General features: G+C 43.7%; 1 protein-coding gene across 1 annotated transcript in view; it reads left to right on the top strand.

The window, feature by feature from the left end:
* Positions 1–3: 3 nt before the first annotated feature.
* CBL (Cbl proto-oncogene) overlaps positions 4–18,840 on the top strand; it is a gene marked incomplete at its 5' end in the record, with an annotated part of 35,231 nt that continues 16,394 nt past the window's right edge. Inside the window, 4 exon segments of the mRNA XM_017738365.1 lie at positions 4–69; positions 6,216–6,463; positions 16,915–17,061; positions 18,317–18,473. Coding sequence (XP_017593854.1) covers positions 4–69; positions 6,216–6,463; positions 16,915–17,061; positions 18,317–18,473 — 618 coding nt within the window.

The raw sequence follows: 18,840 nt of genomic DNA, 5'->3' as shown, positions 1-18,840 counted from the left end.
CGCGGGCCGCCCCGGCCCGGCGCGGTGGACAAGAAGATGGTGGAGAAGTGCTGGAAGCTCATGGATAAGGTGGGGAGGGCGGTGGGATGGGAGCGGCCGTGGGGGGCTGGGGTGGCTATGGGACTCTGGGGTCAGAGGGGGTCTGGGATGAGCCTGGAGCCGTGGGGTTGGCTGGGAGAGAGCTGTCTGTGGCTCAAAGAGAAATATTTGGGGGGCTGAGAGGTGTGTGGGCACAAAATGGGGTGCAGCGCTTTGGGGGAAGGATGTAGCGAGCATGGAGTGACAGGACAAGGGGGAATGGCTTCACACTGATGGAAGGCAGGCTTAGATGGGATATTGGGAAGGAACTTTTCCCTGGGAGGGTGGTGAGGCCCTGGCACAGATTGCCCAGAGAAGCTGTGGCTGCCCCATCCCTGAAAGGGTCTAAGGCCAGGTTGGACAGGGCTTGGAGCAACCTGGGATAGGGAAGGTGTCCCTGCCAGGGGCCAGAACAAGATGAGCGTTAAGGTCCTTCCAACCCCAAGCATTCTGTGATTCCATGTGGAAGCTGGTGGAGAGGTGAGCGATAGAGGAGAGGCCAGAGGCTGGATGGGAATGGGATGCCAAGATGGGAAAGTGTGAAGAGAGATCAGCAGCTCTGCAAGGAACAAGCTGGAGGAAGAGGGGACAATTTGGGATGGAGGATGCAGACTTGCTTAAGAGGATCTGGGATGCTCCCCCAGGGCAGTGGTCACAGCCCTAAAGCTGCCAGAGCTCAACATTTGGACAGCACTCTCAGACACTGGGTGGGATTGTTGGGGTGTCCTGTGCAAGGCCAGGAGTTGGACTGGATGATCCTTGTGGGTCCCTTCCAAGCCAGGATATTCTGTGATATCTGTATATCATATACAGGTATAGATGACGATAATCCTGCAGGTGCTGGGGTGGGCACTGGTGGTGCTGGGAATGGGTAGGGGCTGGTGGGGAGCTGCAGGGGGTGACAGCAGCAGGACAAGGGAGAAATCTAGGATTTGCTCCTTGCAAGGTGTGCCTGGGCCTGTGATACAGGCTGGTGTGTGGGTACTGGATAGTGAAGCTTCAGGAATGTGTTGCTGCTCTCAGGACAAAATATTTTCCTTAGAAGTGAGGAAAAACTGTAAAATCCTGTAAAGAAACCCTTCTGCAATAAGTACATGTAGTTACAGAAAGATAAAGTATTAACTGATGTTAAACAAGAAAAACTTGTGGCGTGGGAGTTGGAAAGGCCTTCTTCCAGTCCCACACCTTTAGGAGGGGCACGGCTCTCTGGGGTCATTAACACTCTCCCCTCCTCCTCCTCCTTTTAAAATGCCAGGAAATGGCTTTTGCCGGGGGCAGGGCACCAGACCTTTTGGCCTGCTGGTGTGATGGGATATTTGATTTACTGGCCTGGCTAGGTGTGCTGGTCAATCCAGAGTTTTCAGAAATCCTGGAGAGTTGTCAGGGAATAATGTGGTGAGTGAGTGCAGGCACACAGAAATGGGCACAAAATAAAAATCTAACGTTCTTGTATTTCATTCATACTTCCTGTTCAGCCCTGAAATCAAGGCTAAGCTTGACACGTTGCAGTCTGAAATGTGCATTTTATGGCACTGGGTTCAGCACCTTAAAAGTAGTGCAGAGTAAGAGCATCACCCAAGTTGCCCCCAGGCCTTGGGGACTGTCACCTGGCCACCTTCTTCCCCTCTGGGAGCAGAGCAGGCAGGGCTTTTGGGCATCCCTCATCCAATTGCCCCTCAGGCTTATGCATTCCCACTTTTCCTTCTCCTTCCCCTGCATTGTTTATCCATGCAGCGTCTGAACCTCCTGCAGTAAGTGCTAAAAGCAGGCAGAGCAAATGACTTCTTTAAAGGCATATTAAATTATATTCCTGCCAAGAAATCACTCTGTGTTGGCTGGCTCAACAAAAGCCAGGGTTTATAGTTGTGCCTTGCTGTGCCTGTGATGAGCTTTGATCACCTACAGCGAGACTGGGGCAAAGAAAAAAAGCCTTTTGAGAAGTGCCATTGGCTCTGTTACAGACACTGAGGGCCAAGCACAAGTGCTAATGTAGGGAAGGCAGTTTGGGCATGGAAACAGGATCCTAAATAAGTGTAACCTGTAAGAATGCTGATCTTCATGTATAGGATATGTAGATATGGATGGCAACTTGTATTTGACCTCCTAACCTGCTCTGTTCAAAGGAGAAGACTGGCCTGAAAAAAAAAGCTAATTATCATTCTGAAATTATATTTTGATTATATTTTGAAATGCAGTGGGATGTTTTGTGGGGGGAAATTTCACAGCTTCAGGTCTTTAGAGCGGGCTGGATGTGTGCTCCCTCCACTGACAGAAAAGCCAAGGCTGGTGCTGTATTTGTCACAAGTTACATCAACCTCATTTGACTTCAGGTTTACTCTTAGGCAGCATCCAGAAGCTCTCAGGCTTAAGGTCTTGTTCAGTCTGATTTGTACAAAAGGAAAGATCTGGCTCTGAAAAGCCTTTCAGATTTCAGTTAGATTTCAGCTGTACTTCTGCACACTCAGGAGAACACATCTGAATTAAAATCTTTTTAGTGGTGTAGCAAATTGCCAGTGAAGCTCATGGTGAGAAGGGCTAAATGAATGGAAGGTGTTGAAAATGGGTTAGATTTCTGGGCCAAGAATGTGAAATTCCAGGTGCAGATAAAAAACCTGCTCGTGTGCATGTTTAATAGATGATGTTTTTGCCTCTCAGAGCTGCGTGCTGTGTCTGTGTGGGTACACTACACTCACGACCTCATTTGTTAGTCTGCATAATTAGCTGGTGTTGTCAAAGCATTCGTGCATCTCTGCTTTCGGATGTGACTGATGAATTTCCTATGCAAGTTGATTCTTGTCCAAATATTTCCCCTGTAATGCTCTCCATAAGCTGCCTGACATATTTATGTCTTTCATATTCTTTCATTTGAAGCCCTAATTTTTTGTCAGTACCATTCCTCCCACAGCTGCACATGGTCACACAGAGCATGGACATAAAATACCCTTTCCATCCCTGTGGATGTTCCCCTTCAGCTGAATGAGGTGATATTTATGCATTTCTCTGCAGAACAGAGATTTAAATGCAGCCCCCTGGAGTTCCCTGCTGGGGGTGGTATTTGAGGAATAGGTGGGTTAGTCATGAGCTGCTTGGGATGGAGCAGAGGAATGGTGGGATTCATGTGGGAAGGCTTGGAGGAGGAAGAGGAGCTTTGAGATAAAGCTTCTCTAAAGCATTTCCTGATACCATTCAGTTCCTAGAACTGAGACAGAGAAGTGCCACTGCAGGTCACCTTCATTGTGAGTAGAAGAAAGGCCAAACACAAATCCAGCAAGAGATAAGAGATGCTTGAGTAGGTTTTGTTTTGCTGTTGGCTGAAGCTGGAATGAGGTGTGATCTCAGTACAGTTGGCTGTTCAGCTGCTAAAGGAAGGAGAAAAATGAGTTTTCAGAACTGCCCTGGAAGAGAAAATTTTACCTGGGAGTAGCCCCTGGATGCTCGTCAGGCCTGGGACTCTTAAATCCAGAATTAGTCCAGGCAAGCTGCAGATTGTTGAGGGGAAAGATTCAATTCCAGGCCTCAAAGATCTAGATGAGATTGTTTTTCCTAGAATGAGTAGGTAACAGATTCTTTCCTCAAAACTGAGTTGGGGAAACTTGTTTTTGATTACTTTCTCCTCTTGCGTTTGGAAAATGGAAATGGGTGAAGTCAGTTTTTGGGTTCTTCACAGGCCCACGTCTCTTCACACTAAACTTTATTGGTGTGCCTAAAAACCCAGAAATGTCTCCCTAAAAGGTTTGTTCCTGAAACAACAAAGCATAAGCCATGCAAACTTTTAGATGATAATTTAAAACCATGGATTGCTTCTGTTCGTTGCCATCACACCTAAACAAAAAATAATTTGCTGCTTTTTGCTCGATTTCCTTCCACGTTGCTGGTCCCTGTGGAAGGCTGCTGAGGGGCAGCTGTTCCCAGGGCTGGGAACATTCCTTTGGATGTTGTCATGATGCTGCAAGTGCACACGTAGAGAAACAAGGAAAATGCCCCTGCTTTTGTTGCTGCTGTGTTATGAAACCACCAAGTTTGCTCAGGAGGCAGCAGTTCCTAATTATGCAGTGTTGTTTAACTGCTTATCTTAGCTAATTTTGGTCTGCTTGGTAAATAAAGAAGCTGATTTGATAATAAAATACCAGCAGCTTTGACCTTTCCCTTGACTGTTTGAGGCATCTACAAGTCACTTCTTGGGAGGCATTTTACAGGGGCTCTGAGAATGAGCAGTTTGCAGAACTCTCTGCTGCTGTGGGGAGATTGTTCTAATTGATACCAAAGTCTGAAATGCAGCAGGTCTGCTGCTCCCAGAGCTGGGTATTTTCAAAGGGTAACAGCCAAATGGTTCTCTATTTCCAGCTGGCTGAGGGCAGTGCAGACTCTGCTTGCTCAATGTGGCTTCCTCCTCGGAGCTGACAGTGTTTGTTAAGGTTTTAAACCCACTGTATAATAAACAATTTCTGCTGAAGAAAAGGTTTTGCTGCCCAGAGCACAGCTCAGCTGGGTCAGAGGAGCGTATTTAGAACCTATTCATGCTCATAGCGAAACTATTTTTTTTTTTTCAGGGGACAAATGTGTTGACTTAATTTGTTGATATGGTTCATTGTACAATGTTCACAGGCTCCAAGGAAGCAGCAGTTGAGGCATCAGCATCAATTGACTAAGTCAGCTGTCTGCCTGTCCATCTCTTTATCTTAAGACCATGGCAACCTCCTCAAAATGGAGGGAAAATTTTGGTAGTTTGTTTTTCCCGTGTATTCTTGCAGAGGCTTTTTTAGGTGTTCATTTTTTTTTTTTTTTAACTGGCAGTCTGATTTTTCTGGTTTGAGTTTTGATACACTGTGTGCCTTTCTCTTGGCTGAAATCAAACCTTTCTCAGTCAGCTCTTGGTACAGGCACTGCTGTAAGTCAGATAAAATTGGAGATGTCACTTCACAAGGTTGCTTTTTGCACATGCCATAAAGTGCAAAGTTAAATGCTAAAGCACCATTTCAGAAGAAATGACTCTGTTTACCATCCATGTTTAAGGGAAGTAGGTATTTTAGTGTGTGCTGTAGGGAACTGCTCAATTCCTCTTGAAGGTTTCACAAGGTTTTGTGGAAATGAGATACTGCAAAAGGTTGTTAAGTTGTTCTTTTGCTTTTTCTTTTGCTTTTTCTTATCCACTTTACTTAAGCTTTGCACTCTGCACTGTTTGATATCTGTAATTCCCTCATACCTGGCAGTGTCATGAGTTTAGACCTCATTTATATGCTGGATGTTAAGCAGCCAGATAATATTCATTATAGGGAAGAACTTCAGGGAAGTGTAGCTACATTTTGTACTCAAGTCTGCGGGAAATCACAGATTGTAGAAGTGTTGGACTGCTGGTTCTTACCTTGTAAACTTGATCCAAAACTGACCTCGCAACTCTAATTCCTGCCCTTTCTATAACTGAAAGTTCACTACTTAATTTTTAAAATTGCAGCTTTGCCATCAACTCTCCCTTTTATTCCCTCAGTTTAGAGAATGGAAAAATTTGTCTGTGGCAGATGGTGAAGTGGCTTCCTTTCCCCTCCCCTGTCACATAAATTTATTACCATGAGTTTCATCAGTCCACATGCACTTCAGCCCAGAAACTGCATTCTTTTATGGTGGCTGGGCTCACTGTCTGGAGAAAATAGCCTGGAGAAAGGAGGCTCAGGGGAGACCTTATCACTCTACAACTCCCTGAAAGAAAGTTACAGTAAGCTGGGGTTGGGCTCTGCTCCCAGGCAGGCAGTGACAGGACAAGAGGAAATGACCTCAGGCAGCACCAGAAGAGGTTCAGGTTGGACATCAGGAGGAATTTTTCCATGGAAGGGTGGTCAGGCTTTGGAAGGGGCTGCCCAGGGAGGTGGTGGAGGTGTCCAAGGAAGGACTGGACATGGCACTCAGTGCTCTGGGCTGGTTGGCAAGGTGGGGATCGGTCACAAGTTGGACTTGATCTCAGAGGTCTTTCCCAGCCTCAGTGATTCTGGGATCCTGTGATGCCATCTGAATTTGAACAACAAATGGGCTTTGTTGGAGTGAACGTTTTGGAGCGTCGCGTTTGCGACAGGGAATTGTGTTTAACCCCTGATCGTGCTCCTCTCCTCGAGTTCTCACAAAGGTGTTTTCTCCATTACCCACAGGTGGTGCGTCTGTGTCAGAACCCCAAGCTGGCCCTGAAGAACAGCCCTCCCTACATCCTGGACCTGCTGCCTGACACCTACCAGCACCTGCGCACCATCCTGTCCCGCTACGAGGGCAAGATGGAAACCCTGGGCGAGAACGAGTATTTCAGGGTCTTCATGGAGAACCTGATGAAAAAAACCAAGCAGACCATCAGCCTCTTCAAGGAAGGGAAGGAACGGATGTATGAGGAGAACTCCCAGCCCAGGTAATGCAGAGAAATGGTTTTAAGCGTTTATTGTAGGAATTAAATGCGTCGGAAGCTTTGTATTTAAAGTAGATCAGTTGTCGGCTCGTCTTTCATTTTGTACAAAGGCATAGCTGAGGTCAAGGGACATCTTCAAGGTGAACAGCACTTAAAAAAAAAGATAGGTGGAGGTAGAAACTGCACTTGCTGAATATAAGGCTCTCTTGAACAAAACAGTATGAATTTAATGTACCTGAGAAGGTGTTTCCTCACCCAGCTTTAAGAAAAGGGAAGACAAGGTGATTTAAGAGTAGAGTAAAGCTCTGGGAAAAATGAATCTTACAAGTTTGTGTAAGGTCTAACAGGCAGAGATATACAAGGCATACATTTGTAACACTAAACTCATTTCAGGTTTTTAAAGTAGATGTTGAATTTTTTTTTAAAAAAATGGTGGGGGGGGAAAAACAAAGTGAAAACCACCCAGTGGCTGAGTGTAATTGCCCTGGGGAGAATGTGGTCAACTCCCTGGCAACAACTTGGAATTACTGGAGGGGGAAAAAGTGCTGGCACATGTTTCTGGTTTGATAGTGAACTCTGTGTAGCATATTCCATAGTACTGAGCTCCAACCAAAGGCTGGGGCAGTGGCTCCAGAAGGCATTGCTGGTGCTGTTTGGATTGCTGCTGACTGTGTTGAAGAATGAGTTAAGAAATGGAAATTTCTTTCTGGAGTGTTGTTAACTGTGTGTGTATTGTGATCTGTCATAAATCTGGAATATCTGATGAGTAAATGATGGCTGTGTCAGTCATGAATCCAAAATCCCTCCTCCAGTGCCTTGGTTTTTCAGAGAGAAGCAAAGAGAAATCATTCCAGAGGGTTAATCATCCTCATTGGTTTGTAATCCAGCTAATTGACTGGAGGGAGCAGGGGAAATGCAGATTGATAGATGTGAATGTCAGGACTGCAGCAGAGGCTGGTGTTCTCACAGCAGGCATGGGAGTCCTTGGGGAATTGCTAATTGTCCCATTTATGAATAAACAGCTTAGCAGGGAAGGAACTGTGGTGAGACTTGTGTTAAACACAGGCATTAAAACAGCATCACATCCTGGCCACTCTGATGGCATCTTCCTCTGCTCTAGGAGCAGCCCAGGAAGCAGCAGGGACTGTTTGGTCCTAAAGGGGTAACACCAGAGAGCCTTTTCCTGGTGGTGAGCTTGGGAACTTCCTCAATTCTTTAATTTGTCACAAAAAAGGACAAGATCAGAGCAGTCAGTGCATGTGATTTGTGTACCAGTCCAAGAGATACCTACACAAAGAATGGGGCTTTTGGGTTTTGGGGGATTCTGTTAAATGCTGCACTGCCACTGCCAGATTCCACAGTTATGGGAGCTCTTGGAACCAAATCACTTAAGTGCTATTTGTTAATTAAATTAAATGAGTTTTTGCTAAAAATGCACCTATAAATATAAAATATATATACTAATCTAAGATGAAGAAACTGAAATTTTCTCACTTGTTAGGAGTTGAAGAAAAATACTAATTTTTTTTTTTAGTAAGAATTAATAAATCCAAGTACTCCAAGCATGGGAGAAGCTTTCTGGAAGATGGTCAGTAAAGCAAATCTGGTATTCACAGGGAATGTACTCATGGCATTGTATATATGTATATATACATATATGAAAAATCTAGTTTGCCCTTGATCTCATGCAGGTTTGTGGCCATTAGTCTGCAGTGTTTTGAGAACAGGACTTTAAAAGTTCCATAAATGTGTTGTTTTGAATCCTTTGCTGACTTTTCGCCCTGTATTTCTTGAAGCTTTTTTCCTCCTTTCTTCCAGATTTCACATTCATTTTGCTTCCTGTTGTGTATCACCTTATTTTCTCCCCCAAATGGCTGCTGGTGTAGAGCAAAATGCACTATTTTGACATTTGTGTGAGCAGTGTGCAAGCTGTGCAGGTGTTTGCTCCTACAGACCAGTCATGAAAAATGACTGAAGCAGGATCAGAACTGCCCTGATCACTTGAGCATCACCCTTCTACTCGTATTATTTCCAACTTGCTCTTTGAGTATTTCCTCTCAGGCATTTGGGAGGTCCCTGTAGCTCTGTGGTTTTGGTGTACAGTGGTTCAGACTATAAATATATAAATTAACCATGCTTGCTCCTTTCCTGCCTAAACTAACGCTGTGATTTTTGTGAGGAGACCTCACTTGTTTTATTAGGAGAGCTTTCAAGATGCTATTTAAATTCTGCTTTAGCTCACTTCCATGTCTGTTTAAAAATTCATGCTGCTGAGGGTGCTTTTAAAGCTCTGTGTGCACTTCCTGACTGATAGGTACGAGCAGTAACTTCTGGTTGCTGTTTAAAACTGAATTTTAGGGAGTGGATCAGATGCAACTTGGTGACTTGTGAGTAGCTGCGGGTTTTTAGTGGAGATGCTGTGCTGCTCCTCTGAGCTTTGATAGCTAAAAGTAACATCTGCAGGCTTGAAATTAAATAGTGTTTCTAGAGTTAATAATTTTGGATATTTTGTTGTATGCTTGTAATAAGGTAAAGGCAAATCATGCGATAATTGCTTGGTTGTGTGAGGTAATTAACAGGAATTTTTGAGGCTGAGCCCATTCAGAGCTGCTGCTTCCTTTTCTTTATAGATCCAGAGGTAAATATGTGACTTCTCTATTGTGAACTTCTTGAGGCTTTTTTTTTAACCAGTGATAACAAAAAAAAATATTAAATAAACGTAATTTTTCCCCTGCAGTGTGATGGTTCCATTGCTTGACAGTGCCATTCTTGCTCTGAACATGCTGAACCTGCCTCAGATCTTGATTTCAGTTTCATTTAGAGGCTCAGTGGTTTTGCTGGACTATTTTTTTTTCCTGTTTCCATTGCAGAAAGCTTTTACTTCTCAGCTCTCTTGCTTTCACAGAGGAGCTGCAATTTGTCAGCCTTCCACACTACATCAATTACTTATTGCAGCAGTGGTTTTGCAGTTGTGTAAATAGATTACACTTGACATGACAGGAGTGAAAAATAGCTTGTTGATCAGGAGACAGGTAGAGGAATTGTGTGTTTCTTGGGAAAGGATTAATTAGGCTGAAGAGTCCATTTTTCACCAAAGAATCAAATTTACTGATTATGTTAAACCAGAAGGAAAATTCAGAGAGGTTATTTTCTAAATAAAATCAGAGCACTGCAAATGTTTCCACATTAGAACACAGCTGTGGAAGCTGCAGGGTGAGTGAGGAGAAATAATTACTCAGGATGTGGACTGGATGTTTAAGGACTAGCACAAGTTATTTTTCTAGTTCAGCTGTGGGAAACAAACTGTTAACAAGCCCAGTTACCAAAATAAATATATCTGCAGGGAAAATGGGGTTAGGCAGAGAATATAATAAACTTTTTCCCTCCAGCATGGAGGTGAAAAAAAGCTTTGGGAAGCTGGTCCATGTTTAATTGTTCTTCTGACAACGGCTTAGGGGATGCTGGCTCAGCAGGATTTCATATTCTTATCCAGCTCCAATGTTAAGACTCACTAATTTACACAGGAAAAAGCTACCAGTGTTTAATGTCTCCTGGAAATGACCATGCATATCTCTAAAGGGGAAGGAAGTGCATGAAGAATGACTTAGAGAAGAAAAAAAAAAAAGAAAAAAAAAAAAAAGAAAAATGTTGGAATTTAAAGAGGAAAAAGTTGGAAAACACTTGTGCTAAGCCCTGAACCAGAAAACCCTCTGGGGGAGGGGGGGTTGGTGCTCTAATCTCATCTTTGAGACCTCTTGCACGCATTCCTGCCCAGTGAAAACGAGATAGTGCAAAATGTGGAACTCAAATGGTGCATGTGAGTCCTCTTTCTGTCACTTCCTTCCAATACAGCAGCACTTTTTTTCCTTTTTTTTTTTAAACAAAACCCACTAGTGTGAAGTCTACATCTGCATTTAAATTAGAGCATCTTAAAGAAAAGAACAGGCTCCAAAGCTGCCCACAAGAAAGGTTTCCTTGCCAGGCTCCAGCATATGAACACTAACTAACTACTTATTACCCAAGAAGAAATTCATTATCATGTAAATGTTGTTGGAGGGGAGGAATGTGAATTATTTCTTTTTAATTTGGTTTTAAATTGCAGTTTAGGTGATAGTTTTGGAACTTAAGTAACACTTAGCATAATTGGCTTAAGCTTGCATTCATTATAGTTTTCTTTCTGTCTAAAATTGGACCACTGTCTTGAAAATCAGTTTGTGGACAAATGTAAGATTTCAGATGATTGCATAATAAGGAAGGAAGATTTTTATTCTTTCCTCTCAGAGCCTATAAAATTGTAGAGTTTTATGGGAGGCTGTGGACTTTCTGTTGTGGGTGGAATTACAAGCACGTTGGTTCGTTTGTAGTAATTATCATTGAAAATGTGATGGATTTCTCCATGCTGGCAAAAATGTGCTGCTGCTGCTACTTGGCAACTCTTATCATGTCTCTTGGGTGCTTGGCTGGTGTGTTCAGGGCTGGAATGCCACATTTGGGATTTCTGGGGTAGGATTTTATCCCATCCCACCCCCTGCCATGGGCAGGGACACCTTCCACTGTCCCAGGGTGCTCCAGCCTGGCCTTGGGCACTTCCAAGGATCCAGGGGCAGCCACAACTTCTCTGGGCACCCTGTGCCAGGGCCTGCCCACCCTTAGAATAAAGAACTTCTTAATATCTATTCTGAACCTGCCCCGGTTCCTTGTCATTGCCACTTGGTATCTAAGAGAATTGTGAGGTGGCTGAAGATTAATCATGAAATACGGAGTCTTCCTTGGTGTAGAAGCAGGGCTTTTGTGCTCTGTTCTTCTCTTTAACTATTGCAAATAGCCGCTGAAATACGAATTTGGATTCCAGTGCAGAGAGCCCAAAATTAGGTTTAATGAGAAGTGTCCTGAGCAGTGAGTTTGCTGTGTAATCCCCTTGAATCTGGTAAAGTAAATTAATCTGTTACCTAAGTGAGAGTTTTATCCTTTACCTTGTCAGTCCTCTGAGTATATGTTGAGCTCTTTAAAGGCCATTAATCATATCAAATGTATTCTTCTCTTTAAAGCTTTTTCTCTAAAATTTAAATTTTAAAAATGGATTTTTAGCTTCTTAACAGTGAAAAAAAAAATGTAGCACCAGCATTTGTGCCTAAAATAATAAGTCCAGATCCTTTAAAAGTCAGTAGGTTTGGTTCTTGTGGTCAGCACAGTGGCCTGATATCCTTTCTTCTTCACATCAGTCACAGCCATTTGCATACTGATAGGAGAATATAAAGGTTTTGGGTGGTTTGTGGCTTGCAGGGTGTTTTGTGTGGCACTTTGAAGTGATGGGCAGGCTCTGCTCACAGAACTGAAGGTGTTTAAATATATTTATGTGAGCTGAAAAGTGCCAGGATTCAGCAGTGTAAGGAAACTGTCCCATAATACCTAAAGCACTGAAAAAGAACGAGCTGAGGGTGAAAAATTCTACAGAACCAGCAAATATTTAATATTAGGTTGTTCTTTTAGTTGTCCTGAGGAAATCTGTCAATGTTAGAGAGCTGCAGCCCAGCCTGACTCTGTAAGGTGCCTTCTGTTGAGCCAGCAATAGTTAAGAGGAATTTCATTCACTTCCTGTGTTGCAAGTTTTGTTGAAAGTAGTTCCGCTGTTTCTATTTTTAACCCCGATCTCTGCGTGGAGAGGACGCCCGAGCTGTCTCAGGGTTACAAAAGACAGCTTGGGATCAGCTCGAGCATTTCCACTCACTGCTTCTGTGAACGTGAACGCACAGAAAACTCCTGGCTGGGCTGGGAGCACAATGGAAGATAGAGTTCTTTTGGAAGCCAGGCACATCAAACTCTCTGCTGAAATCAAACTGCTCCTGCCTGGTGCATCTGAAAGCCTCTGTGACATGAGAACCTCTCACATCTCTGTGGTTTCTGAAAGGTGCATTTCACTTGTTAAAGTCGTTAAAAGAGCTGTTTGGTTTTTTTTTTTTTTTAATTAATTTTTTTTTCCTCTCCAAGTATAAAATCGTAAGATGTAGTTATAGGAAAAAACCTGTGGGTTTGTGGTTTGGTTTATTTTAAGTAGTGAAGCTTGCACTTAACTCCAGTGGATGCTCACCTTGTCCCCTAAACAGAATCTGGTGGTAAAGAGTGTAAGAATAAGAAACGAGGACAATAATTACAGAGAAGTGAAGCATTTTGAGGTTGCTTTCTTGTGCTCCAGCTCATAGTTCCTCTGTGTTTGTAGCATGCCTGCAAAGCAGAAGGAGCTTTGCAGACACGACAGTATGTGCACGTCAAATTACGGCATGTGAGCACAATATTGTGACTAAATCAGCCTGGCGAGCTGATCCTTGCTACGTGTGAGGAACTAAATTACACTGTGTCAGCTGGGTAGCTCTGAAGGAGGTGAGAAATACTGGAAGAAAATGAAAAAACTGTAGCTGGCAGTGGCAGAAACCAGCCACGTTAACATTGCCTTGAGGGGAAAAGGCATTTAGTCACAAAGCACATTAATTTAACTAATTGTGTCAGCGTGGCTGAGAGAGACATCCCTGATTAAACCATCCTCTGCCCTTAATGGCTTTCCAAGACGGAGCCCATACGGTGGAAAAACGCTTTTCTCCAGGAAACTGGGGAAGAAAAATCTGCTGAGAGTCTGGGGGGAGAGACAACAGCACCAGAACCCCCAGCTGGAGCTGGCCATGGGGGGCTGCACATGGAGGGGCCTCCTCGGCCCCTTGAATTCCACACAGATGTGTGGAGCAAACCCATCCTGAGGCAGGAAGGAAGGAGCAGAACCGCAGCGGAGGGGCTCGGAGCAGGAAGGAGGGGGGGACCCGTCTGTGAGCTTGGGGAGCCAGCGGGGCACGGGGTAACTGAGGAAAAGCTCTTGCTTCATGCTGGTTTTGGTTCCCCAAAGCAGTTGTGTCTTTAGAGCCCGGTGAGTGTGGAGGCAGCAGGGTTTGGCAGCAGGGACTGCAGCTGAGCAGGCTCTGGAGCTGCTGCTGCCTTGTTACGGGAACAATTCTCAGCTCACTCTGTGTGCACAAGGACTGATGCCTCCATGCTCCAGCCGCAGGTGTTCCTCGCGAGTGAAACACTCGGTTACTGTATACAGTGGAAAAATATCGGGCTTTTTACATTTTCACTTGTTGATTCATTATTTCTGACCGTAATAAACTGAAAGCTTTGCGCGTACGTGTGAAAGCGCTCAGGGATGTGAAATCCCACCTCGGCTGTGGCTGTTGCTGTCTCTGGCTGTAACCACGGAACAGAAACAGGCTCTGGTGCTTTGAAGCTGGCACAGGTGTTGCCTCCAGCTGGCTGCACACACCGGGGAGAGCTCACTGATGTGGCCTGTGGTCCCTGGGTAACGTTTTCAGCAGTGCTGGGGTGACAGGTGTTCAAATTCCCCAGCAGCAGGGTTTGGGTGCTGCAGTCGGTGCTTCCCAAACTGGGCTTGGCAACCTCTGGTGCCGCCCTTGGTGACAGTTTTGTGTGGATTACTGTGTGTAGCTAAAATTTTGAGAGAGAGCCATCATGGGACATTGCTGGAGGTCTGTGGCCAAAACTGTTTGGGAATCTCTCGTCTAAGACACTTAAATATTCTTTGAATATATGAGCCTTTTTCTGGGAGTACGTTCACATCTGTTTAGTTGAAGCAATGGCCATAAGAACAGTTCTGATGTTACTAAAAATACAATCACCAGTAAACTTTGATACACCAATAAAAATATTCTGTAGAATTGCAAATGTTTGTTTGGTCTGTATAAATTTACAAATATGTAAATTGTTTTACATTAAAATTTAAACCCTTTTAGCATAGGATTGGTAACTATTTGCTGTATGTAAAAGCCACTACCACAAACTATTTTGCAATTTGCTGCTCTTTATGTTCACTTCCTGTGGTTTTTCCTGTTGTTTACCTACAATATAGCTGAATATTTATTCAAAAATATGATAATCTTGAGAATTTAAAATGTTCAGCTCTCAGAAATGTTTTTGGAAACGGAGTCCTTCAATGTGTGTGTGTAAAACTATTTGTTTATCCATCCTTAAGCCTGAGGAAGTTCTTACTTCTCTCATTAACTGATGTGCTCAGCTGAGTGCAAGCACTTCCTGGAGCTCAGCTGAGGCAGAAGGCTCTTGGGCAGAAGAGATAAACAACTGGACACAGGAATATTCCCTGGCTTCTTGCAGTGTTTTATTTAAACCATGCACTTGTTCAGGGTCAGAAATGCACCAAAGGCTTGTCTGTCATACCCAAACTTCCCCACATTGCGCTGGGCAGCAATAGGAGAGTACAAAATCATTAGCAGGTTCATTGAAGCCTCCATTTTTATGAACTCAGTTAAAAAATTACCGTTTAATTTGCTCGGATTGTAGATGGATTAAATGATTGATAACAGCATGGTGTTTGCTTTTTCTTCTTGCGCTAACACAAACTGTCCTCTCTTTTTGTCACTTTATGGGAGTGAGGACTTTCAGAAGTCCACAGCTCCCACCTCTGATTTGCAATTTTCCAGTGTTTGTGAGCCAAAGGCATTGCAGGGACACAGTGGGAATGTCCATGAGGGAGGGAGCTGGGTGTGAATTTACAGTTTAATCATCTTCCCTGGACCACGAGCTCAGAATCGGAGCCTTCCCCTGGTAAATGCAAAGAGAAATACGCAGCTTTGGATTACTTAACGTGCCACCAGGGTGGGGAGATGCACAAAGCAAACTGCAGAACTGCTTTAAAATACCCACTTTGAGTGTGTAGCACAGCCAGAGACAGCTGGGGAATGGGACAGCTCGTGGAAGAGCAGCTGGGGGCTTTTCCTTGTGTTAATCCCAAGCACCTGCTGTGGTCGGACATGTATGAAATGACAAAAACCAGAATTCTTTGTGTAGCTGGTGCCTTCCATAAACACTTTGAGCAGCTTTCACTGCTGCACACAAATCAAAATGTAGCTGAATAAAGAAGGGTAAGAGAGAACTGCTGTCAGAGAAGATGTAGAGTTTTGGGCCCGTCTCATCTACCCAGACCGTGTCAGAGTGTGGAGAAAGGGCTCGTGTGGGGCTGAGTAAATACAGGAATATATGTCAAACAATAGGGTCACTTCCAGTTGAGTTTAGGCTCTGTGAAAATGTGGAAAAATGTCCCAAATGTCCAGGGAATTTTTGCTGAAAGGCTGGAGGTCAGTTCTGCAATCAGGCACATTAGCAGGGTAAGTCCTTCAAGCAGCAATAGCATGTCTGGAGCAAGTGGTATCTGGAAAAACATCAAAGATGAAGTGGGTAGGAACCAAAATTGGTGAAAGGCTGGAGCCTGGGGGAGCAGAGTTTGCTGCCAAAAACAGGTGTCTTCTGCAACAGCAGCAAACTCGGGGAGAAAGATGGGAAAATGAGAAAATACGACGTGACTGGGGATGTTCTGTGCTCCCTCTCTGTGGTTCAGTGTTTAAATAATCAGTGCCATAAGTGAGCCTGTGCAATGCCTGGGTGGTGGATGCAGTTTTCTGATCAGCTCTGCTGTGTTGGGCAGAGCTCACAAGTTGTTCTTTCCCACATGATGCCAATTCCTTTTACCTTCAAGCACGTGATGTGGGGGTGAAAAAACCCTCTGGCCTAGAAATAGCCCTGTCTCTTCAGGAAGTTTTCCTAGCGATGGAGTGGAGGAGAAGAGAGGCATCCTTTATTTGGATAAAGGAGTGAGAGAAAGAAGTGCCTCTGGTGAACAGAATAGCAGAGAATATCTATTCTCTTCTGCAGCTTTCCTGCTCCAGCTTAAAAAAGGGCATGTGCTGAGGGATAGAGCACTCCTGATACCTGAGCGTCATCAGGCAGAGAAGGGACTTGGGGTACCAGCTGTAATTCAAATTGGATCATTAAACACAAAATGTTTGAGAGCCCTGACCATGAAGCTTTTGTGTGGAAGTTATTACCATTTTAGGAAAAACCTGCAGGTGTTTTTGCATTCCCTTGGGAGCTTGGGCCTGTTATTATCAGTTAGACATTCCCTGAGCAAACCTATTGTGTTGGGAGCCTCTGGAGACCTGGGAAGACATTCAGCTTCCATTGTCTGGGGCGCAGTAGTAGTTTTATGTGCTCTCAAAAGGAATTTTCAGACCCAAGACCAAAGAGGGCTGATGAGGTTTTGTCTTCAATACTCAATAGGTGAGGTCTGAATATTGGTTTTGCAGTTTCTGTGAATGTGTTTTTCCACGGGAGGATTTTTGCCTTGGAAATAGCCTGCCCACCTTAAAGAGATTGTACGGAGTTTGTCATTGTGGAAAATGTCTTGACAAACACAGGCCTTGCTGGTAATTCCCGTGTCTTGGATGTTCTGAATGCTGGGGAAACACTTGAAAGAGAGCCCCAAATAAGAGTTTTGCATGCTGGGATCATTCTTAAGTTGCAATAACCACTGGTTCTGCTTTGTTCAGAGTGATGAACTCTATTTTTTTCTGAAAAACAATTGTTTTTGTGGTCCTTTGCAGGAGGAACCTGACCAAGCTGTCCCTGATATTCAGCCACATGCTAGCAGAACTCAAAGGCATTTTCCCCAGTGGCCTCTTCCAGGGAGACACGTTCCGGATCACCAAGGCAGATGCTGCAGAATTTTGGAGAAAGGCTTTTGGTGAAAAGTAAGTTCCTAACTCATCTTAAAAATAGAAGTGTGGGAGCAAATTGCATGCAGTGTTTTTTAAGAAGTCTGTTTGGCCATCCACAAAGGGCTCGGTCAGGTTAAAATAAATGATGGAAGAGACCTACTGGTCATTTGTCCTTCTCTGGGGTGAGGTAAGGAATTATTCATACTTCAAATTTCCCAGTTTTTGTCCTGTATGGTTTTAAATGTGTCAAGTGGTGAGTCTTTCCCCACTTTCCCCAGGAGACTCTTGTATTGTCACAGTGTTTCCCTTGATTATTCAGCTTAAATTTTCCTCTCCTTGATTTAATTCTTTAACTTGTAAGTAAGCTCTACAAGCTATGCAAAATAATCCTTTCTTCTTCTAAAGGTTACCATGCCCCCAACATGGGTTGTTCTTTAGCTAAGCCATTCTATTATATTCTTTTCATCTTCCCTCCAATTAGTCTTTCCAATCATTTACTCACCTCTCTTCTTTGAATTTCTGTTTTCAAAATGGCTTTGCTAAGAGTGAGGGGGAAAGGGAAATGCAACAATCTTTGTGTGCAGACTGCTGAAATGTCAGGTTTAATTTCTCTATCTAATGAAACTCTGACTAAATGAGCCATGGAGGTGTTCACAGCAGTGTTTGGGGATTAAAGTTAATGGATTGGGTACTGCTTTCAAACTGAGGGAACTGAGGTACTTCACCTAAAGAGTTTAATTAGTAGCTGTCAGAACAAAAAGCTGTAATATATTTACTCATGAATAGCACAGTTGTCTGAAGTGAGGCATTTTCTTTCTACGCTTCTATTCCACTTGATATATTAAAAGAAGGAAAATATTCCTTTAAACAGGAGTTTGTGTTTTGGCTTCTGATTATCTTCCTTCTCCAGTTAATCCTTCTTTAGACAGTTGTTTGCAGCTTTTTTTTTTTAACCATCTAGATTTAACTCCTCCACCAGCTGCAACATCATGAAATTATTATCAGGTGATGCTGTGATAGGACTGCAGAAAGAGGGAAAGGAGAAAGCAGAGGGGGATTTCTAAATCCAAATTTTTGCATGTACAGAGAAGATTGTCTTAAGTTCATTTGTCTGCTGATTTCCTGCTGTCCCAAGAAATCTGTGTTTGTGTAACATGAATAAATCTCTCGTGGGTGTTTTTGATTTTTCTCTGTTCTGTCATCACAACATGGATACTCACAAAAACAATGTGTAGGTGTGCACATGGTGGGGGTCCTCAGCCATATCCCATTCCCTGGTTTTCCCCAGGACCATTGTTCCTTGGAAAAGCTTCCGCCAGGCCCTGCATGAGGTGCATCCCATCAGCTCAGGGCTGGAGGCCATGGCCCTGAAGTCAACCATCGACCTGACGTGCAATGACTACATTTCAGTATTTGAGTTTGACATCTTCACACGGCTCTTCCAGGTAAGAATTGAGGAAGGGAAATCACTTAAGGTGTCTCAGTGCTTCAGGTTAAACTCTTTTTTCCAGGCCAATATTTTACACACCTTATTTATACTGTATGGGATTTGATTGTCTTGCCCTCCACCCCTTAAACAGACCCCACATTGCAGTAAAAGCAGGTAATATTTCTGGCTGTAGGATAAAAGATTCCCTAAATATACACTGCAACTCCCAGGCACATTCAGCATCCTGCCGTGAATCAGGTTTTCCCTTTCAAAGGTCACTTTGAGACTGAAGTTCTGACACAGCTTCTGCAAGCCAGGAAATGCGAAGCTTAGTTTATCACTCTGTCCTCTCTTGTCCCTTTCTTTATTGTCAGATTTATTTT

Source organism: Corvus brachyrhynchos, unplaced genomic scaffold, assembly GCF_000691975.1.
Source record: "Corvus brachyrhynchos isolate BGI_N302 unplaced genomic scaffold, ASM69197v1 scaffold46, whole genome shotgun sequence".
In the NCBI taxonomy this organism is placed as follows: Eukaryota; Metazoa; Chordata; class Aves; order Passeriformes; family Corvidae; genus Corvus; species Corvus brachyrhynchos.
This window is presented reverse-complemented; position numbering and strand designations above follow the sequence as displayed.